The 23,460-nt window shown below is 44.3% G+C and overlaps 1 protein-coding gene across 1 annotated transcript in view; it reads right to left on the reverse strand.

Annotated features, from left to right (window-relative positions):
• tenm1 (teneurin transmembrane protein 1) overlaps positions 1 to 23,460 on the reverse strand; it is a 213,779-nt gene that overhangs the window by 177,973 nt on the left and 12,346 nt on the right. Inside the window, exons 2-3 of the mRNA XM_074648019.1 lie at positions 19,655 to 19,927; positions 15,020 to 15,349 (exon numbers count right to left, since the gene is read on the reverse strand). Of these exons, the coding sequence (XP_074504120.1) occupies positions 15,020 to 15,349; positions 19,655 to 19,871 (547 nt within the window). The 5' untranslated portion in view covers positions 19,872 to 19,927. The remainder of the gene's footprint in view (positions 1 to 15,019; positions 15,350 to 19,654; positions 19,928 to 23,460) is intronic.

Raw genomic sequence — 23,460 nt, forward strand, 5'->3', positions numbered from 1 at the left:
TGCTCTAAACATAACGTAAGCTTCAATGTTACTATGTCTGGCTAGCTTGCTACCTACAAAAATAACCTAACCAAGCATTACTACCAAGGCCAAGGAGCCTTTCATGAGCTAACTTCATTTGTAGGGTTGCAGGTTATGGTAGAAAAAGGATGATACGTAACTGGATGATACCTTAGGGTAACACTAGAGGCTCAGTTGAGATCTTTATTTAGGGAGGTTTACAAGCAACAACATCAAAACTTGTTAACCAAGATATCATAATGTTCCCAAAACCCATTGGTTAGTCCCAGTGGGCAACTCCGGGATCTGAAAAGTGAAGCCAATGCTAAAGTGCCTTAAACTTGCATTCTCTCTAACAGCCAGCAGGGGGCGACTCCTCTGGTTGCAAAAAGAAGTCTGATTGTATAGAAGTCTATGAGAAAATGAGCCTACTTCTCACTTGATTTATCACCTCAGTAAACATTGTAAACATGAGTTTATGGTCTCAATCACTAGTTTCAAGTCTTCATCAATACAGCATGATGTTCATTTAGTAAATGATGGTCCCATTTAGAGTCAAATAGACCATAAAGCAGGGTATGCTTTAGGGCGTGGCTACCTTATGATTGACAGGTCACTACCACGGCGTTGTCCGGTCTAGGTGTTGTCTGTGTTTTCGTCTTACAACATTTAACCCTTTCACAGTGTGTTTTCAGTTCATGAAAGTTAATTATAACCTTTTTGGTCACCTAAAAATGTCTTATTCTGTGTTCGGTTGTACTTAGCTCTCATGTCATTTCTGGTTGTAAAAAACCAAGATGGCGACGGCCAAAAACCAAGATGGTGACAGCCCAAAAAAACTAACTCGAGGCTTCAAAATGGCCACAAACCAGTGGATGATGTCACTACTATGTCCACTTCTTATACTGTATACAGTCAATAGTTAGTCCTTATTCTAGCCTTTTCATTTTTAACATTAAAAGTAATACGTACTGTTTGAAAATATTAAGAACTAAGCATAAATCTGACTTCTGTCTTACTTGTCAAAGTGAGGCAGCTAAGCAGGATTATGTTAGAAAGAAACAAGACATTCTTACATATATCTATCTTGATTCTACTATCTCTACACTGGAGTGGTGCTCCTTTATTTCCATGTCTTCTACATTGATTATCCACTGGTGGGGATGCTATAACTCTTTGTTTGGGACATGTAGCTTTAGCTCCAGTCATTTATCACAGTATCATGTGGCCATCGAGTGTAGCCTATTGCACTGCTCTCATATGACGGTAACAGCTGATAACACCGTCCCGACCGACGGTGTCACTGCTTAAGTGTAGCGTCCGCAATTCGGTCCCCCCCCCAGGTAAACACTGTTAGCTCTGTCAGCATTGTTGCCATTGTTTTGCAATGTTAGCGCCGTTAGCTGCCAGCCGCCGGCTCAGCAGTCGCCATTTTGAGAGCCAAGCGGAGGCAATAGCTATGCTCTCAATTTTGCGTTTAGCACCTTCAAGGGTTATGGTTTCAAAACAGCTAGAAACATAAAAAAGGCACAATCTTAAATCTGCCACCGTTATTATTATAAACTATTATGTATTATGTTTGCATGAATGAAAAGCTTGATTGGCATACTATGGGGTTTTTCCTCCGGGAGCAGAAGTGCAGCATTACTTCAACAAGCACACATTAAAAGAGGGCTATTATAAAGACTACGGTGCATAAACACAGGCCCCCCCTTGAGTAATATTAAGTTCATGCAGATATACCTCGCAACCACTTCCACCACCTCCTCATTTACTTGAAGTTGATTATGCTCTTTTGTTTCCTGCTTTCTTTTTCTTAATGATTGCTTGCAATTTCTTTATTACTACGCTACTTGCAATCACGATGATTCACGTTGAGTTAACCTGCTGTTTGCACTTATTCCATAGAGTCAGCTTAAAATATTAAGTTTAATGTAAAGGTTTGCCAGAACGTGCTCTTACTACATCTTGCTCTACCTAGTCTCTTCAGCGTTATGTGTGTGTGTGTGTGTGTGTGTGTGTGTGTGTGTAGTATTGGCCACAGCGTGCGCTGAATATTATCCACCTTGGCCAGACTCACTGCACCGGCTGGTGTTGATCTGATTCAGCTAGTACACACACATTGGAAAAAAAACATCTGTTTGGAACAAAACTCACTCACACACAGACATGAGTAAAAAGTGCACGCTCATTTGGATGCGCATGCACACACAAATACGCTGTGCACATCCACTCACACACACACACACACACACATAGCACATATACACACACATAAACACTATCTGGATATGGCGCGGAGCATCTGTTTGGACAGCGCTACGCATTCAGTTTTTTGTGAAACACTGGCAAGAGCCCTGCATTGGCCATGAGAAGCTTTTCTACTGCAGCGGGGTGACCGGGTGACCGAGCAGCCGTCCAATTGTCTGCTCGCCTCACCCACACACACACACATGCATGCACGCTTTCAACCGCAGACACGGCTATGCAAATTCAGTGCACCAGCCCCCCTCCCCCTGACACCACCACTCTCTTTTCCCAAGTCACCCATAAAATACTCATGCTTTTAGCGGCATTCGGAAGCATTTTAAGAAGCTATTTATTTAACAGCATGATTATGTATCTGGCGTTAGGGTGATCTATCTACCAAAGTGATTGGGTGCGCTATTAACGCCCTCTCCTCTGGCACAGGTGGCAGCTGTTCAGAGGACATGGGGAAAAAAAGAGGAAAAAGACTACTATTTGTGATATTTTCCATATGTACGCATTGCAATCCTCGCCACAGTGTGACAGCATATAAATGAATCTTTAGCGCAAGGAGGAAGTGGTCAATCAAACACGCTATGATGAGCACCAGTGGGCACATACATATCAGCATCCAGCATCCTGTTTAAAAAAAAAATAAAACGCTATAAATAAACGCAGCCTGCTTGAACGTCGAGGGCCTTGGGATGATTCCATGTATTGTAAATATGAAGGTGATGTCTTATGCCAATCTGTCATGTCTCATCTTAACAAATGTATCTCTTCAGGGAGCGCCAGGTTTAGCATTTAGCATGTACATACATCACATCAATGTCACTTGACAAAAGCAGCCGATTTATATTGCCGACAGCTTGGTTGGGGCCAAGGTGTGTGAATCTGTGGCGTGCGTGGGTTTGCACGGGCGTGTGCAGAGAGAGAGAAAGAGAGACAGTGACAGAAAATAAACAGAAACAGAGAAAGAGAGAGAAAGGACTCTAAGGCAGTGAGAGAGTAAAGCCAAGGCCTGGAGGAGTTTTTCGTTATTTACATATGCAGATTCTGGTCACCCCAGATCCCTACCCTCATCAAGAGAAACCAATTAAAACTCTCTTCATTTAATGTTTACCTTAATTAACCGTAACAATTAATGGCTTTCCAAAGTCCTGTTGTGGCTTTTTCAATTAAAAGCTGCGAGTGACAAAGGTTGCAATCCAATCCTATAAATCATACAGACAATGCTCGACTGAGTAGAAGAAGTCCATCCCAGGGCAAAGTGAATGAGTGAAATAGGCTCATATATCACCAACCCATACCTCTCTTAAAAAGTTTTGTTTTGTTTTGTTGACAGTGTGTACCAGGGTCTGAAATTAACACCCGCCAAGCGTCAAGTGCGGGTTGATTTTCAGAAGGCTATCCGCCACACTGGATGGTATACATTTGTAACAAAATAGTCATGTAATATGAAACTATGCTCGGTTACACTGAGAGTCTCTACCACATTTCGGTGTAATTTCGGGCGCGCTACCTCTGTCCCCTGCTCTCTTTGTCTGAGTTTGACAAACACCATGTGCATAACGTTGGCGGGTGTGCGGAGGTATAATTTCAGTAGAGATGGGAGGGGGGAGCTTGTTTTATTTGTTTACTAGAAAGTTCATGTGTTTTTTTGGGTGACGACGAGACAAGATGGGTTTCTGCTAGTCAGTGTATTGCAAACTCGATGGCCCGTAACGTTAACGAGTGTCCGGTCGAGAGAGAGGAAGAGAGGGGGGGGGGGAGCGATCGTGTGACTGGTACTGATATGAAGTTAGCAGTAACGTTGTAACTGTGAACGTAGCAGTGCAGTGTGTGTACAGTTTAGGCTGTCGGTGAATAAATGCTACAGCTTCTCAAGACCCAAGCCAAGTTCCTGTGTTTTCCTTGGTACCTGCTGATTAAAGTGAAGGCGGTTAGCCCCAAAGCTAGTGACAACAACAGCCCAGGTTCACTTAACCTTTAGTGACATGCCACCCCTCCGAGTTTTGCGCAGCTTTTTTTTTTCTTTTTTTTTACACAAATACTGTCGTATACCGTATAGTAGGCCATAACCAGTGAAATGTCATGAAGTATGAAAAAATAGATACCGCCCAAGCCTAGTTTACAGACTTGAATTGATAAACCGTCAATTTATTTAGATAGATTATTTTGCTCTGGGCTCTTCTCTAAGTTTGTATTCAACATAATACCTTATTATTTCAATGAAATGTACTGAAACCAATAGGGATGCACCGATACGGATATTGGATTGGATATCGGGCCGATACTGACTCAAATAGCTGGATCGGGTATCGGTGACAAATGGGTCGATCTATTCAATTCAACTTGATGTTTATATACTATATACATTATGTACTGTAATTTTAATTCCTGTTTAAGTTTGGACCAATTTGTTGCTGCATTAAAAATGTTTGCACCTGAATTGTAATTTCTGTTAATTTTGAAGATTTTTTACCAAGTTGCTGGTGTACGATTTATTACTTTAATAATAAATACAAAAAAAAATAGCAATTCAATAAATGTATATCTATGTATTTATTTGTCACATTTGGTTTTACAAAGTTAGTAAAGTCATTTTTAATTCAGGCCTGCTGTTGCCTTACACATAAAATAATGATCTCAGTCACTTCCACACAGTGAGGCATACAGCGGATTAATTAAACACTGGTATTGGATCGATACTCGGTATCAGCCGATACTCAAAGCCCAGGTATCACTATCGGTAGCAGAACTGAAAAAGTTGGATCGGTGCATCCCTAGAAACAATTGTAAATGTGACACAAAAAGGCAATTTATTACTTTGGCCGGTAAAACACATGCTTGGCAGGTGGATTTTTTCATCTACCAGTCCCCTCAGCCGGTGAGTCAAAAAGTTAATTCCGGACACTGGTTTGCACTGTGCAGAAGTCTGTACACGACTGAACACTTGTCTGTGTGTTCATGTAAGTGTACACACACACATGGGCATGTGTTTGCGCAGGTGTCCCAGCCTCCCCAACCAGCAGCGCTCGTACTGGTCAGCAGATTGTTGGGTGAGACCCAGTGGACCATTAGCCGTCCGTGGCTGCCAGGGCCGAGAGCTGATAATGACAGGTGGTGTACGCACCCTGGAGGTCTGACAGGCTCAGGGCACCGTGCCAAGTAACAACAGCCTTTAACACTGGCACCGGCGCTGCCGTGGCAGAAGTACCCCTGGCAGTATCACGACGGCAGCGTCGGAGGAGCAGCTATTACTACAAGCAGTTAAACTAAAATGGCAGCGACTGTTAATGGCGGGGAAACCACTAGGCTGCCATTACGATCACTGACATCCTCTTGGCAAATGCATTCAAATCCCTATGCGGGCTCAGATGACAATTGTGATTATCAGAATAACAATGAACCTGTGGGTTTTGCGTATTCAGGCGAGCTTTCTTTCCTCAGCAGAAGCTCTGCTCTGCGACAGGTCCCATTCATCCACACAGATGGTATTGTGCGGGATAGAAAAGGTCCAGATTTGCTTACTTCTCTTTTCCTTTCTCCGTCATTGTTCAATTAGGCTTTCTAGGTTCCTGTTCATGGAAGCTGGCATCTTTTCTCTAAGCCTGAACTGAGGCACCTCAGGTAAACTAAGAAATTTCTGTTTTGAAAAAAAATGTAATGTCCTCCTCCCCTCCATGGCAACCGTTCCCTTGTCAATCCAGCTGTGTTGTGGCTGCATTTTTTTTTTTTAATCACCCCACACCCAAAATAATATACTCCACTGACCCCTCACACACAGAGAACACAAAACAGCAGGAGCATGTGTGGGCATCTGAGTGTGTGTCCATACAGTACAAGCACCTTTGTGTCCTCCGCCCCCTCTCAGCCGCTCTCCCCCAGTGCAGAACACTCTGATTTGTGCTAATCTCTCGGTACACTCTCAGGGCTATTGTTCCTTTCTGCTGTGAGCTTATTCATGTGCCACTCACCATGCTCTCCTCTCATTCTAATACTCCAACAGCGCTGGGAGCTAAAAACAGTTTTAAGCCAGCTTATTCGACTGTTTATTAAAAAAAAAAAAAAAAAAAAAAATGTGCTCGCCTCTCACCTCCTCTGCTGCGTAGGTGATCGTGGAGTTGTGCGGGTATGTGGCCGCTTATTAAAATGGCAGGTAGCGGTTGGACTCTGTGATGTTTCCATCACACAGTTTATGTATACAGACAAGCCTGCAGGCTGCCGGTGGACAACGTGAGATGAAAGCCACGGTTGATGTTCTGATTTGATGACTGTTGCCATGGCAGCGAGATGAGGATGGAGGTGGGGCGTAAGCATTCACAGAGAGAGACAGAACAGAAAATTATCTATCTCACTCTTTCTCTCTGTCTGTCTCTCTCTCACACACACACACGAACACACATGCCTAACCCCCCGCCCCCATCAACCAGTACTACAGTCCAGTAGGTCTTCCTGTGGATCAGTGAGCTGTAAAGGTCCATCATTAGGACAACAGGGTGGGGTCCAACATTCTGACAGCTTGTCATGAGCAGACGCCTGCATGGCTAACTCTGTGATGAGACTGCTATTAAAGAGAAGGAAACCAAACGATTGCGCTGTTGCTACAATAAGGCACCTGGTGGATTCATGGTAGCTCTTCGGCCTCTCCTGAATGGCTGAACGGCCGGTTCAATAAAAGCGGTTTCTGGCTCCAGCGGACGTGTTTATAGCGTTTCCTCTGGCCAAGCGCGGCACCGGGGTTAAGTTGATCATCTCTCACTCTGGTAAAATAGCCAGGGGAGTCCGTGTACCACTAGATCAACTCTACAACTTAAAGACCCTAAACGTTACAGCTCGGATGATCGATATGGCACTGAGCAATGTTCTTTACGAGCTAATAGACAAATCCATTCCTGCAAAACCCCTTGGGCCTTGGGAAGGCAAGAGGGAAGTTAGAGTATGCGGCTGTTTGCCTGCATGGTGTTGCCACTTAGACCTCTGCTCGCACGCACACACAAACACGCTAGGGACGTTGGAGGAGACACTAGGATGCCGCCTGTGTGTATGTCCATATGTGTGGTTGTATCTGCAGATGTCTTTATCTCCGAGGGTATTGCAGTCTCCTGATTCCACTGAGGTTATCACGGAGCTGCCAAAAGGAGATTTGTGTCTTCCAACATCAGAAGGAAAAAAAAACAATTCTGCTTAAATTCTCTTATTTAAGGGAGTTCACATGAAACATTTGTAATTCCCTTAATATCTAATTAAAAGTCCAGATTGCCCAATAAATGTCAGAATTGCATCATAAAGTAGAGAAATCCTGAAAATCCCGATTCCCATCTGAAATCTAATTCTGCATAACACCTGTTGCTATTTCACCAGATTCCATCAGTTCATCTAAATGGTATTCCAAACGCAGCTATAGCACGTAACAAATGGCTGCTAGCTAAAATTAAAATCAGTATAAAAAGCTAAAACCTCGCCAGGATGTTTCTGACGATGGCCCTCTAATATCCTGTGCAATGTCTGTAGTTGCCAGCGAGCCTCTCTGTCTTCCTATCTTCTGTGTGCCCTCCTTTTGTCTTTCTCTGTGCCGTATGCTTGCTCATTAAACCCGTAAGGTCAGTTTTTCACTCCACTCTCCCACCCTTTTGTCTTGACGCCCTTGCTAACCTTCTGCAACACTTACTTGAACACAGCTTGGCCAAACTTGACTGCAAAACTTTTGGCACATCATTATAAAAATAATGGAGCATGTTTATAAAAGATACGAGGGCCCTCTTTGACATTGTGCGGTCCCCGAGGCCCCCGAACTACTCAGTTTATAGCCGGCATGTAACATTTATGTTTAAGGTAACATTCATGCTTGTCTTATTTCAAGGCAAGGACAACAGCTACAGTGTGAAAAAAATATTCTAAATGACTTTATTTGAAGGTCTAATGGCAGCAATCTATTTTGGGGCAATATGCCTCATTTAGTGTTGGTAAGTATAGACCTGGCAGGCTTCTACTGAGTTCACACTCTCATTTCAGGCGGAGAACATTCGTTTTTGTCTAGGGCTGTCAAAGTTAAAGCGATAATAACGCGTTAAGGCAAAATCGTTTTAACGCCACAAATTTTTAAAATGCATTAATGCAATTGATCTTTCGGAGGTTGTAGCGGGCTCAGTTTTAAAGCTGTGAAGAAGCAGAAGAGGGAAGAGTGAAGAAGATACTGGCATCATATGAAGCTAGAAAACCTAAGGAATCCAATGGTACTAACCATGACATACTAGTTTGTCGGGGAGGATGTTAGATAACGCTCCAAACTTATGCTAAATTTTGTCGAGGAAAAACTGTTATGGCCATTTTCAAAGTGTTCCCTCGACCTCTGACCTCAAGATATGTGAATGAAAATGGGTTCTATGGGTACCCACGAGTCTCCCCTTTACAGACATGCCCACTTTATGATAATCACATCCAGTTTTGGGCAAGTCATAGTCAAGTCAGCACACTGACACACTGACAGCTGTTGTTGCCTGTTGGGTTTGAGTTTGCCATGTTATGATATGAGCATATTTTTTATGCTAAATGCAGTACCTGTGAGGGTTTCTGGACAATATTTGTCATTGTTTTGTGTTGTTAATTGATTTCCCGTAATACATATACAGTGTACATATAGAGTATTTGCATAAAGTAAGCGTATTTGCCCACTCCCGTGTTAATAAGAGTATTAAATACTTGACAAATCTCCATTTAAGGTACATTTAGAACAGATAAAATATGTGATTAATTTGCGATTAATCACGATTAATCGTGGACAATCATGTGATTAATTGTGATTAAATGTTTTAATCGATTGATATCAGAATTTCCCAGAGCCTTTTGTGATGCTTTCAAATGACTTGTTTTGTCCAATCAACAGTCCAAATGCCAAATGTTTTCAATGTAAAAAGATATGAAAGAGTGAAAAGCAGAAAACATTAAGATTTGAGAAGCAAAAACAGGCAAGCTATTGGCAGGTTCGCCCTCCATCCTGGACAAATACATTGTTGAAAAATGCATGTTTTACACATGAACAAAGGAATTAATATTTGGATGAATTTTTGCTTGAGAAATGAGCATGCTCAAATTGAATTCAAGAGGCGCATGCTGGCAAGTGTAAATAAATTCATGTCTGAAGACAATTAACAAGCAAGGGACTTGCATTTCTGTTCAAATTACTTTGTCTCCATTGAGTGTTAGATCACATCGTAGGGTTTTAATATTCATTTAGCAGCATCCGGCTTTGAAATATTCACATTAGCCTGCTGAATGGAGAATAAAGATAATAGCAAATAAAAACAGAATACTAATGCACATTTTTATTTGTTTATATTCGTTATGTTATATTTTAAAGCTGTTTTATGTCATCATGTCCTGTTGTGTTTGTTTGTTTGTATCTAGCAATAACACAGTGTCACAGCCGCCCAGTCAGATCAATAGATGTGGGCTAACATGTCTTGATGCAGTGGGATTACATCCATACAGAATTGTGTTTTTCAGCACTACTACTTTCAAAAGGCTTGATTGCTAACTCGGGAACTATAAATGTTTGAGGCAATTTGAAAACCCATTTTCTTCTAACCATTATCAGCAGTGTATGGCGGAAATGGAACACTCAGACCTTTCTAGTGTATTCATTTAGCACCGTGATCAGACAGTTATAAGGGAGTTGTCAAGTTTTTAAAAAAAAGAATGGACGTCCTGCGGCCAATCAGAGTCAAGTGCTTACTCAGGCCGTGGTAATTACACAGATATTTGCATTTTACCACAGAAAGTTATCTACCATAATGAGTGATGGAGCCTTTCATTGGACTGCTGTTTGCAGTTGCCTTAGAACCCGTTCAGCTCGGAGGACGATGTATGAAAAGAGCAGTCGTGTAAAACCGGGAGGCTGTCTGCTACATGCCAATGTGTCAATCCCAAAAGTGGAGAGAGAAAAAAGATAAGCTAAAAAGATAGACAAAAGCCTAGAGTAAATCAGCAAATTATTTAACTAATGAAAAAGTGGCCAATTAATTAGCATCTCATTATAGGACCGTGTTGTAACCCAGATAATAAAGCTAATGTAGTTTTTAAAATGATTCCACTCTGCGCCAAATCTATCTGCTCTCTCCATCAGCCCTCCTCTTCTCTCTCTCTCAGCAATTATTTCAGCACTCAATTTTGCAATTCAATCAATGTCATTACAAATAATATTTAATTGATTATAGGAATAGTTTGACATTTTGAAAATGACTCTTATTTGCTTTCTTTGGGAGAGTTAATCAATAGGCTCCCACTGTCACATCTGTACGTTGAATAGCCTATGAAGTGAGAGCCAGACGATAATTTGCGTAGCTTAAAGACTGGAAGCAGGGGGAAACAGCTAGCCTGGCTCTCTTCTTCTTGTGACTTTTTTTAAGTCTTGTTGTCAAAGAGTGGTTGCCAGACAACTAGCAAGGTTGCCACACTACGGTGGCCAGACGTTCCAGTTTGTCCGGGATTGTCCCGGTTTCAAGCTGGGTGTCCCGAGTCCCTACAAATATCTGTAAAACACTCAAATGTTTTCAACAGTCACAACCATCTTGTGCCGGTTTTCACCACAATTAAAATAATGATGAATAATATTATACTTACATAGATGTTTATCATGTTCTGTCCAACTCATTAATTCATTTGTGCACATGAGATAAGTATATAGAGAGCCAGCACAGCGCACCCCGCTGCTGTCTCTAACTAGAGTGATGTTGCGCACTGTCAAGCCACAATTACGCACAGACACGGCAGATCCGCTGGTTACATTTTGTTGCAACCAGCATCAGACTGTTGAACCACAGAACTCCCCGTGCTTTTGCGCACATCAAACGTGTCGTTTTGATTAATTTATTCTACACAGTTCCTTCTGCGCATCAACAGGCGTGTAGCTGAAAAATTGTAAATCAATCAAAACTTTTCTCTCTGCTTATAACTCCCTCAGGACCGTGCGTTCCTGTCAGTCGTTTGCCCGATGTCTCCATCCTTGCCAAAATGTCGTCTGAGCTCAACATTTTTAATTGAAATAGCCTGTGGCGAGCAACATGATATGATAGAGGTTGTTGGTTCAAAACTAAAGTTGGAAAATAATTTCTGTAGTCCACAATAAGTTTCCTCTGAGGTAAACTCTCTACAGGACTCCCAAACTGTCAGTGCGACATTAAAGGGATAGCCCTGTGATTAAAGGGGGTGAAAGTAGTGAATGTGATAAGTCATGATTGTCACAGCCTCTAATGCACCCCCCTATAATAACACCTTTTTTTCTGATTCCGTCCCGTGCTCAAGTGCGCAGCAGGTGCGCCAAGTTAGCCATCCTGATGAAAACAACTATGGTGCATGCATATTAGCGCATGCACGTGCGCGCATGAACGTGCATGTGCACTTAAAGTGGCAGTAGAATTCCATATAAACTTTTCAGCATATTGTAATTCAAGTGTTCTGAGAGATAACTAGACTTCTGCCCCTCCTCATGGCTCTGTTTTCAGGCTTTAAAAAATCTATAGACTTTGACGAATCACAGGTCATTTTATGGAGAGAGCGTTCCTATCGTATTGTATTCATGTGACCGGAACCTGGCGTTCCTTCACCAGATTTAACAATGTCGGCGGCGTCACAAACTTTCTCATTTTACAGCTAAACCGTGCACTACAAGATGATTCTGAAAACATTTGAGGTGAGAAATAGGCATTAACGTAACATAATATTGATTCATATTTGATCAGCGCTGCCTAGTTTGACCATTTGGTCGGAGTTTGCGAGTGATTGACAGCTGGCTCTCATAGACAGCAGCTGGACAGCAGACCTCAGATCCGCTCTTACTGCTTGTTTTCCTCCGGTAAGTGAAATCTTGCAGATGCCGTTAGGAGCACCGGAGAACAGAGAGGCACATGATTTTTGTCAGGTTACCTGTTTCATGTACTACTGTCCTGATATAGCGACCAGCTTTATAAAAAAAACTTTTTTTAATCATATTTGCTCCAATCTTGCCTCCTTCATCTTTAAGGGTTCCGAGTTGCTGGTTTGAAAATATGGTCACCCCATACTACACAGAGGTGCTGGGCGGATGGATAAACTGTTGTTCGTAAAGAGATACATATATTATATATTATAACACCACGTAACTTCCTCTAAAACCACGAATTGTCATCTTAACGTTTCACGTTATTGTATGGATTAAACAAACGATAGAACTTGCTAGTGAGGCTAGCTGGTTTCTCTCTTCCTCCAGTCTTTATGCTAATAAGCTAATCGCCTCCCAGCTGTAGCTCCTCACATATACATATGATTGTCTACATACTTCTGGCCATATAGTGTAGCCTATGTGTGTGTGCGTATGTGTGTGTCAGCAGTAAACTCTAGCTGAACTACACTTTGTCTTTCTACTGCCAATCTCCTCTGTTCTAACGGTGTACTGTCGTCAATTCAGGTGTTGATGTTTCCCTGAGTTTGTCAGCAGGTCTGACTGCTGGTGCTCGAGAACGCCTACAGCCTTCCCCGAGGGAGGTGTCACAGTTGGACATGCACCCCCCCCACCACTCCCCACCAACCCATCACACACACACATGAAAGAGAGTAAAAAGACATCTGTACGAACGTGGCTTCACACACAAACCGAATCTCTCACTCTTCCTTTACTCTTTCTTAATCTGTCGCTCCCTCTCGCTATTTTTCTCACACTCAAATCCACACACAAACACACCACACACACACACACACTGACTAAATTGACTTGTCAGCTTCAATCAGACCAGGAACAAAAGGATTCCTGCCAGTTTGAAGCTGACATCATTAATGGGTTTGGGAGGGGGCGAGCTCTGAAGACAAAGGGAGTGCAAGGTCGGGCCGACTTAAAATGCACTTTCATTTTGGCAGGGACGTTAGCTTTTTTGATTTCAGCCCCTTTTACGCCAACATCTCTTTGCGAGTGTCTCTAACTTTCATTATCACTGGGAACAGAGGGGCGTGCGAGACTTTGTTGTGCTGATGGAGAGAAATGTGACATCCATAATGCATTTCCTATTAGAGGATGCCACGCATGGACACCTCTGGCCACGTGTCAGAGGGAGATGGACAGCGAGAGGATGAGTATAAATGAGGTGTTGGTGGTGGAGAGGGCGGGGGGGGGGAGGTTGCCTAGTAAAGATACCAATGCAAAGGAAAACACAGAGAGGGGTGAAGTTTGAGCGAAAGGAAGAGCATGTTCTTGAGAGATTGTGTCATGGTTTGGAGAGCCATATAGGACGTACGCTACAGCTCTTCATGTGACATATGAAATCCACACATAAACCAGCTTTCCTGGTGCATTGTAGCAGAAAAGCCAAATGCTTTGAACATTTAAATCCTCTCCTCTCACTTCTATGACTTCATCCGTCCTCATTTGCTTCTGTTTCCTCTGCCGCGTGCCCATCTGCCTCCCCCCCCTTTTGCAGCTTTCACTCTGACCCCGGATAAAGATGGAGTCCCTCATCTCAAATGGTAATAACTTTGGTCCATATGCACACAGCCATCGCAAATTGATTACTGTGTAATGCCGCAAGCACTCCCACTCCCTCACTCTCTCCTCTTCCATCTTGTGATTTTTGCACGAGGCTGACTCCATGTCCAATTCGGCTGCCATTAAACAGCACCCCTGGGTGCATCCCAAACATAAACAAGCACATCCTAAACCCTCTGACTCCCTCTGGCTCGCTGATCCTTCTCTCTCCCCCGCGTCTCTCCCTCTCCCACCATCTTTGTCTAACGCTCACTCGAAACCAGCTTCTCCTTCACCTGTTTTACCCTCAACCACTCGTTCCCTTTTATTCTCATTCTAATTATACCATTACATTACCATTTCTATTCGCTCATTAGCATTTTTTGCTCTCCCTGTCTCTTATTCTTCCCCTCTCTAATTCTCTTTTCTCCCCCTCTCTATCACCCTTCCTTTTCTCAGCCACTCAATACGTTCCACCTTTTTTCTGCGGCACGTAAACAGACAGTGCCCTTGGGGATGGATTGGAGAGCTCTGTCTTTGTTTGTGTGCACCTCTAACTAACTCTCCATCTGCGGGGAGCCGAGCCCGGCCCAGCAGTGCAAGACAGATAGCTGGCACCATCCCAGACTCTTCTCTAGTTGGCCCCATGTCTTCACCCCCCCCTCCTGCCTCTCAACTTCTCCTTCCTCCCAGGCAATAGTCTTCCCACAGAGGCGGTTGTCAGCTGCCCTCAGGCAGCCAGTCGGGCACTGTAGACCCCTACAATTCCTTTCCCTCCAAGCCTTAAACCAAAATCTGCCTCAGCTTTCAAATGGATATTCAATCCTTTCCAAGCCATATGCCGCGGATGTTCGTCACCGGACTTTCTTTGGGCTCCATCCTCAGTCAACCCCAGGTTCACCTCCAATACGAGCTCACTTCTGAGACTAAATAACCAATAGCACATTCTCTGTATTTAGTCACATCAAAGAGCTTTCAAAGAGAGAGGAACTTAAGCATTAGCATTAGTTCAAAAGTTTCAATCATGTAATTGCCTGAGGCTGTAACTTGAACCTTGAAGAGTTGTTGTTTTTCTTTGCATTACTTGGTGAGAAATTTTTCTCTTAATAATATGAGACTGACTGAAATGCAGTCACACACAAGTAGCCTGACCCCATGCTACTTCATGCACAAAAATTAATCATCAAAGTATCTGCTGAGCTTAAATCTCCCCTGGGCATTTGGCATAGTGACGGGCAATCCCCCTTTGCGGCGTAAGAAGAAAGACATTTCACTCACCGTTGTCCGGCTCGGACTTCCTGTCATGCTCAGTGTCGGTGAGAGACAGGGCGGAGTTGGCGCGGCTCGTCAGGCAAGAGCTCTGCTCGGACTTCAGGCCGCGCATCCACATGTGCTGCAGGCCGTGAGCGGGAGACGGGTCCACTTCCGGCTCCGTGTCCACGTCCGAGCCCACGCCCAGGGAGTAGCGGCTGTGGCCGTGAGCAGCCGGCCCGGAGCACAACGCCTCCTCCTCGTCCTCCTGATGCTGCTGCTGCTGCTGCTGTTGCTGCTGTGGGTGGATGTGGTAGTCTGGGCTCCTCATCTGCCCAGCCTTGCAGAAGTCTAAATCTAGAGGAGGAGGAGGAGAGACACGCAGATTGAGATCACACAGACATAGAGCCGTAAAGCCTCTAATGCTGGCATGTGTTTTTATTTGCTTCAGCTACTAAGCTGACCAGGTGTTTGTTAGAGGCAGGCATTTACAAGCCAAACACCGAACACCTCCCAAATTATGTCAGGAGACAGGCTGTTATTTGAGCAAGCATTTATTACAAGTTTTGCAGCAGACGTCCAAAATCAAAATGCCACCCTCGATTTTTCTTAGCGGTGAAGCTATATCCTGTTCGGGCTGCCTGATGTGTGTTATCGAGCTTGAGATGTATTGAACTGCTGCTCAAACAGAGCACTGATCTCATCTATATTCTCCTTGGTGGGGTGAAGAGATCAGATAAAGATCAAACCTTATTAATATTGACTCAGACTGAGGGAAAAATTGAGCTTCATATGCTTTCAGGTATTAGAACGCCCTCCAATCCCAAGCATCAACCTGTTATCTGAGAACATCAGATATACTGCGTTAGTCCTCTGGTTACACTTCAATTCAATTCAATTCAATTGAGCTCTACTTTTTTTTTCTCTCCTGCAGAGGCAGTTGAGTAAATTTTCTTCCTCGCCGCCTCAGTTTTCTGTTTAGAATGTATAAGTGGAAGTGATGGAACTGATGGAATTTTTAAAAAAAGACGGCGTAAATTGAAATCAGATACTACTGCAGCCTGGCACCGCATAGACTCCTCTGAGAACTCAGAAAGACTTCCTCTCCTTCTCACTTAGTGCAGTTAATATGTGTGTTAGGTCGGGTCCTTTGAACACAAACCGCAGTGTTTCAATAAGAGCCACAGTCATCTTGACCACTCCATTGACCAGCGATGTGTCCTGCTGTGCCTGTTTGATGGGGTCAGGACCAACTGTGGCTCGCACACTGTTCTGCTGGAATCAAACCGGCACAAGATTGGTCACCACTACACACTACTGTTTAGCTCAAATTGGCTGCAAGAGGGCAATTCTGGAGCGAATAGGCCATTTCCCCGTGACAAGAAACATGGATTGACTGTAAACTGAAAGGCCGCCTAACCACTTTCTTTTGAAATAAATTTATAATACAAGAAAAGATTTAAGCAGGTGATTAGAGGGAAAATCATTTTTTTGAATAACTTCCCATTTCCTGACATTACAGTCAGCCGCTCCCGACTCACTTCAGAGAAAAATTGACTATTTATATATTTAACACTACTTTCACCCGATGTTGTAAGTACTTGTCATAAGCAAAAGTCAGAATAGCTGCCAAAACAGTCTGGGTCATAATTTCACTGTTCTGCAGTTCTGGATATAATGGAAGACAAACACATCTAAATTACCCATTGGTAGAATTTCCACCGCTTCACCGAGACTTGATTACCAAGCAAGCAAAGCAGGCGACTGCCTCCAGGGCTCCAAACTTACAGGAGCCCCGAAACTGTATGTCAAATAGTTTGTGCTAATTTAATTATCACACAATATCAACTGACACTTTCTGTCAGTTTTGTGCTCATGTGTTGAATATTCCTAAATTAATGTGTTAAATCAAATTAACACACAGCCAATCTAACGCCAGGCAGTATTCTGACATAGAAAAACGGGACTTATTGGGGTGAGGTTAATGGAGGCCCAGCAGCTCATTTTTGTCCTTATTTATATCATGCACTCTCAGCATAAATTTTTATAATCAACATTATTGATCTCAGGCTACGTTTAGGCTGCCCTACCCTGTGATTGGTCGAGGTAGTTGTTGCCATACCAGCCTGAGAGGAAGAACTGACATGATTCTGAGTTTAAGAAAATATTAACATCCTGCATCTTTTACAGGTATAATAATAATAATAATAATTAAAAACAATTACATTTTGTTTTAACGTTTTCCTAAAAAGATAAGCCAATAAGCCAGTACAGGCCGGTGCTATTTTTACATTCTACTAATAATCATCTAATAAAATAAAATGTGATTCTTTTTCTTTTTTTTTGGAAGGCATTATAATTAATGTCATGATAAGGTGTTATTGTAATTGCATTTTTTCTTACTATATTGTGTGGCCACCATCTGCAAACCTATGCCCTTGTGCTTACTGATACCTGAATATGGACACCTCAAAGGGCATTATCCTGTTTATAACCTGGTCGCTTGCCACAGAAAAAGACCATTAATTTGAATTTGCATGCGTTTTGCTACGAAAATCTAACGTTTTTCTTTCACAAGCCACACTTCCATTTCCCTGGCAACACCTGAGACTCTGTGCTCTCTCTAAATAGACATGAACGAGCATCGCTCAAAACAGTGAGGCGACACACGTCAGCTAAAACCACAATATAACTCTATATTTCAGCTGCTTGGCAGTAATGTTAGCTGACCAGACAAAGGTCTCTCCATGAATCAATGCTGATCCTAGTGTTGGCTTTTCCTGCCTCAGCCTCCCGACCGTGGTCGGAGGGAAAAGGGAAGACACGGGCACCCGGTCAAAGACGATAACGTTTCTCGCTGCAGAGCCCCGTCACTTCACAAGACACGGGAAACCTCTGTTGGTCTGGAGGAGCTGCAGCATTGATTTCTGCACAAACGTCCACTGTACATTTACTAGATATTCTCAGAGCTACGAAGTCTTCTGCAGTGTGTAGTGTGCACGCATGAACGTGAGGTGGAGCGAGCTGTGAGTGAAGGCAGAGGAGCAGGGTACCGCAGAGACTCTGGCCCTGGAGACCAAAGCTACGGTCTCCCGCGCGTCCTCCGACCGTGGCCAACAAGACGGGCTTCACTAGATATAACTTTGAGGTTTTGGTGCTTCCGTGTAGTTTGTGTTGGAGTCAGAGTCTGAACAGCGTAGCCACACGCGAGCTTGCATATGCGAGCGCGCATGGGAAACCGACCCGGGTGATTTATACGTGTAAGAAGTTACAAACAGTCCCTTTAATTAAAAGGCAAACAAGAACTAATTCTTGTGGTTAGCTGTGTTATGTGCTGAAGAATGACCATGGAGCGGTAGATTTATTTATACATCTATACACCTATCAATAGTAGGCTATCTTTCTAATAAAGAGAGACATTGGGTTGATACAGGGGCAATAAGCGCTAAGAGGTGATGTGGGATTAAATGGGCAGAGAGGAATGTGTAATATTAGGGGAAATGAACAGCTGGGAGAAGAGAAGGAAGGAAAGGGAAGGAGGAGAGGGCAAGATGTGGCAGTTTAAAAGATGAAGGAAAATATGAAGAACATGGGTGGGGAATTGGCTGATCTTTGTCAGGAACACCGTAATCCATTAAAAACGTCACTGGAGGCGATGTCCCCCCTTAACAGTTGGTTACTTAGGTAGGGTATGCTATATATAACTCTGTTGCCCAAAGATGAACAGATGTGCTTCGCAGAACCGGCTGCCATTGACATTTCAAAGGCTGCTTTGGGGGGTCTTCTGCACCTTACCATATGACACTGAAGGCAGGGGATGTTGTTTGTTATGGAAACAGAAAAGCCGTAACTGCTGAAAAAAGGCAAGTGATCTTTGACACCGCGATGTTGCGAAAGACATGACGATGACTAATGGCCATCGACGGGGCGCCGAGTGGCGAACAATACGGTAAAATCCATAGAAAGTGGCATTCAAACCACGGAGTCCCCGGAGCGGCCCGCTTGTCAGGAGTTGCAACTGTTGTGAATGGCTAATGTTGCTTGTTAGCATGGTGGGTAGGAGTTGCACAGTAGCAGGAGGTTGGGGTAGCGGAGAGACTAACTATTGATCACTGTGAACCCTGCACAGCGGCGTTGTCCTGATGAGGTGCGGCTTCTCTCTTAACACCACACATGACCTGCATAAAGGCCATCCATCACAGCACGCGCTGGCCCATTTCTCCTCCCGTCACCGGCAGGGAGGAATTTTTCGGTGTGTATGTGTCAACGTGCGTCTGCAGTGTGTGTGCCTATGTCCGCACACGTCTGTGTCTGTAAGTGTGTGTGTGTGATGAAGGGTGGTGTTCCACCCCAGGTGAGGCCAGAGAGGTTTGGGGTTGACCTAGTTTAGCTGTGTGAGAGAAATATCACCTCCGCGGAGAAGAGGTAATTGGCTGCCTCCGACTGTCCTTCTGGCTCATTGTGGACTGTAATAGGTCATTCACATAGGCCCTTTTAAAGACCTCAGTGTGTGCGTCTTTGTGTGTGTCCACCATATGTGTGCCAGAATCCATTTGTCTGTGTGTGTGTGTGTGTGTATGTATACAGTATCTGTGCACCTGTGGGTGCATATTTACATGTAAACACATCCAGCCTATAAGCTCGCCCTGAGGGTGGTGGTACCTGGCTGGGGTTGGGTGTAGCTGCTCTGTCTTTCCCGGTGCGATCCGAGGGTGAGGCGCAGCTCGTGCGTGTAGTCGGGCAGGGTTTCGCGCGAGGTGTAGGAGCGGTGGTGGGCGCGGCCGTCCTCGCTCTCGTCAGATGAGCTGGTGTAGGACATCTCCATCTCATGGCGCCCCTTAGACAACGGCTGGTAGGGTTTGCTGTCCATCTCCTCCATGGCTCGTAGGGGCTCCACTTAGTCACTCAGCGCAGCCACAGCACAGAGCACAGAGTCTGGAGGTGAGAAAGACGAAGGAGGGGAAAGGAGGGAAAGGGTAAAGTAGTGAGGGAGGCAGGGAAAGGACAGCGGCGAGGAAGAAGGATGGGCCAGTGGAGGAAAATGAAGGGAAACAGGGGAAAGAGGAGAAAAATAGCACAAGAAAGTCTGTTATTGAACACAGCGGAGCAATACTGCAACATCTGCTCATTCCAATTACAGCGGACATTCATAAACAGTATTTGGCTTCTTTCATATTTCACACCAAAGGTTAGCTCCAAATCAATACGCTCTGAAGGGACCGCGATGGTGGCCATTACTGTACGTCCGGATGTGTTTGAAGAGAAATTGTCCAAAATCAAGTACAGCTCTCCGTTCTGTCACTTGTGGTTTTCTCCAGCTACTTGTTGACTTTATCTCTCTTTTACAGACAACCATTGACAAGTCGCGGATTAATCAACAAATTTGTAGCCGAGCCTCACGTCTGTCACTCTCATTAAATAACTGTGACTCACCAGATTCCGAAGTAACGATGAAACACTAATAGACACCAGTCCTTTTAAAGTGTCGTTGCACTTCCAAATAGAGTAATGATAAATCAGCTCTACTCAGCTCAGATTCTCTTGTTCTTTCTTTCAACCACATCAAAAATCTATTTCTGATAACGCCCGGCGCAATATGCTTATACCGCCATAACTAATGATTGATTGGGACACCGATCGGAGCACACAAGAAGTGATTAGAAAATACTTCATTCATATTAGTTCTCTTTCGCCGTGCCCTGCCCGAGGCCTTTCCAGCCTATTTCCTGCAGATATAAAGCTTCTAAATGGAGCTTGAGAGGGTCATTGCTCATAGAGACAAAGTGCTATGGTATTGACCTCTTCAGGGAGTCCTGTAGTCCATATATCAAAGCCATTAGAGCGTGCCTGCTCAATACCTCAGAGATCTGCAGCACGGGGTGATCACCACCAGTCTGATACAAGTTTACAGCTGACCTTTCTACCACTGCAGTAATGCTTTTATTCCACCTGAAAGACTCCTTCCCCTAGCCTTGCGCTCACCCTCCCCGTTCCCCCCGCTTGCATGCACGTGCACGGACGGGTTTGCATGCACGCACGTACGCACAGACCACCCGCCGACCCCTGACAGCAAACAGTCAAAAAAATGGGCCAAGTCGCTCGCACGTTCATCTCTCACACCCCCCTGCAGACATTATCATAGCGCAGATGATCCGTAAGAGCTCTGCACTCATCTCTCCTTGCATCCATCTCTCAAGAAAACCTTTAAAATACATACCCACGTTTTGCATGCAATTACCCGAACAGTACTGTAGCATACTGTAAGCTCCTGCGTCTCACACACACACACACACACACACACACACACACACACACACACGCACACGCACACGCACACACTTGTGGTTTCCCTGCAATCACGATGCCTTTCATTTTGATTGGCAGGAGTTATTGCAAGGAATCAAAGCCCGCTATTATCTCAGCTGCCCTGTCAGAATGGGATTGACTGGTGTCACCTTCTCTCTGGTACGGCGAGGAGCGAGTATACATTACCCTGTGAGCTCTGAGCTTGCTGCAGGCACTGACTGCTGTCTGTCTCTACAGAGGCTCTCTGTCCCGTTTTATGTCTGTCACACGCTTACACGCGAAAATGAAAGCATGCAATCCTGCACACGAGCGCGCCGTCTTGTTCTCAACCGTCCTGTGTGTGCACACGCACAGGCCGGTCCAGTGAACATTTTGCTTAGTAGTGCATGTAGTCCTGCTAGTATATCGACGTGTACAAATGTCTTGTTTTCTTTAAAACACACCTCTCTCCTGTTAATCCCCTTCCCCTCTTTCTTGTACCAGTCCACCTCCTCCTTCCCTCTCATCCTCGCCCCTACCTTGCACGCTCTACACCCTCCACCTCGTCCTCCGAGGCCCCTGCATTTAGAGAAGTAAGCCTGCTGGCGGGGGTTATTCTCGCTAATTCTAGCCCACAGTGGGGTGCCCATTAGGGGGTTTGATTCTCGGTTTTGATGTCAAAACCTGGAGGTTGTTTCCTAGAGCCGAGCTCACATCAAACAAGGCACATGGGCGTTGTGTAGGACAAGTCAGCATGTGCCACCTGAGCACAACACTATTCTAGATTTGCGATCGAGGAACGACCACCTCGGGGCGTGGCGGGCGCCATAGGCTCGCTATGGGTTGCTATTCATAGAAAACACACACACACAAGGACGGCCCCGGAAAGGCCCTGTGACGTCGGAATAAGTAGCATCCCGCTAGAGTTAATTTTTAATACCGGAATCTTCTCAAAACCTTCACTACAAGATTTGTATCATCTCGCTCATCATTTTTTGATGTACATGCAGAGCACGGGGCCACACAGTGCACCGAGGCATCCCTTAGCAAAGCTAACTAAGTGCTTGACTGATTGCATCACCGTGCTGTCAGCGAATAACAACAGATCTTAATCGTCTCTATGCAAGACTAAAGTATGTAAAATTCATAGACTTCAATGATTTATGCAATTCAACCAACCACAATACAGTTCTGCATGTGTACTGCAGTGGAATGCTTACTTATTGATAGACTACTGTCACTAAATACAGCAACACAATAAAAGCTGTTCCTAGATACAGGTGAAAATGTGAAATGCATCTCATGTGAGTTTGTTTACACAACAGTGAGTAGTTGCTTACAGTGAGAATGCATGTATATGTGTGTTATTGTGTGCTTTTATATCAAATTTAATTCTAATCCATAATTCATCAGTGTGTAAAGGACTATTCTCTGCTCAGTTTAAAATTAACACAAAGTGACAACACTGACTGAAACACATGCATCGCATTAAATCGTCACTCTCTCCCACACCCCCGCCTCCTCCCCTGCTAACCCGCTTCTTTCTATCTCTTATCACGTTCTCTTTCACACACACATGCAACCAGTATGTGTGTGTGGAGTGATAATCCGTGGCTACACAGTTGCAATAATATCTAATGGGACTCTTCACCCACTTCATCCCCGTCCGATCCATCCATTTGCTCAAACAGTGCAAGCAGACCAGTGGGCTGTTTTTTCTTTTCTTTTGCAAATCTGCTTAGAGAAGTGATAGAGGCTCACATACACACACACACAGTTGCTTTTAAACAGGATTTACGCTCCAAGTCATCTCCAGAGGGGCGGGGTCCCTGAGATGTCCGACAACAACAACAACACAAACAGCAACGGGCGGAGGAGACGGTCATGTGTAAAGGCAAGGACCATGAGGACGAGTCAAAACCGATTTACACTTTCCAAGCTCAAATGAATGTGCTGCAAATCATGACGAGCAGGAAGAGGGAGAGAATGCAAAATGGAAAATAGAGAGAGGCAAAGAGAGAGAGAGAGAGAGTGGGTTGGGGGGCAGGCAGGCGAGCGGTGGCAGAAGAAATTGAGTTTCACATCGGTAAATAAACAAGGAGGACGGGGAGAGCAGAGTGCCATCCAACAATATTAACTCCTCTGATTATTGATACTGTATAGTTCCAGGATTACAAATACAT

The sequence above is a fragment of the Sebastes fasciatus genome, chromosome 10, assembly GCF_043250625.1.
Source record: "Sebastes fasciatus isolate fSebFas1 chromosome 10, fSebFas1.pri, whole genome shotgun sequence".
NCBI classification, from domain to species: domain Eukaryota; kingdom Metazoa; phylum Chordata; class Actinopteri; order Perciformes; family Sebastidae; genus Sebastes; species Sebastes fasciatus.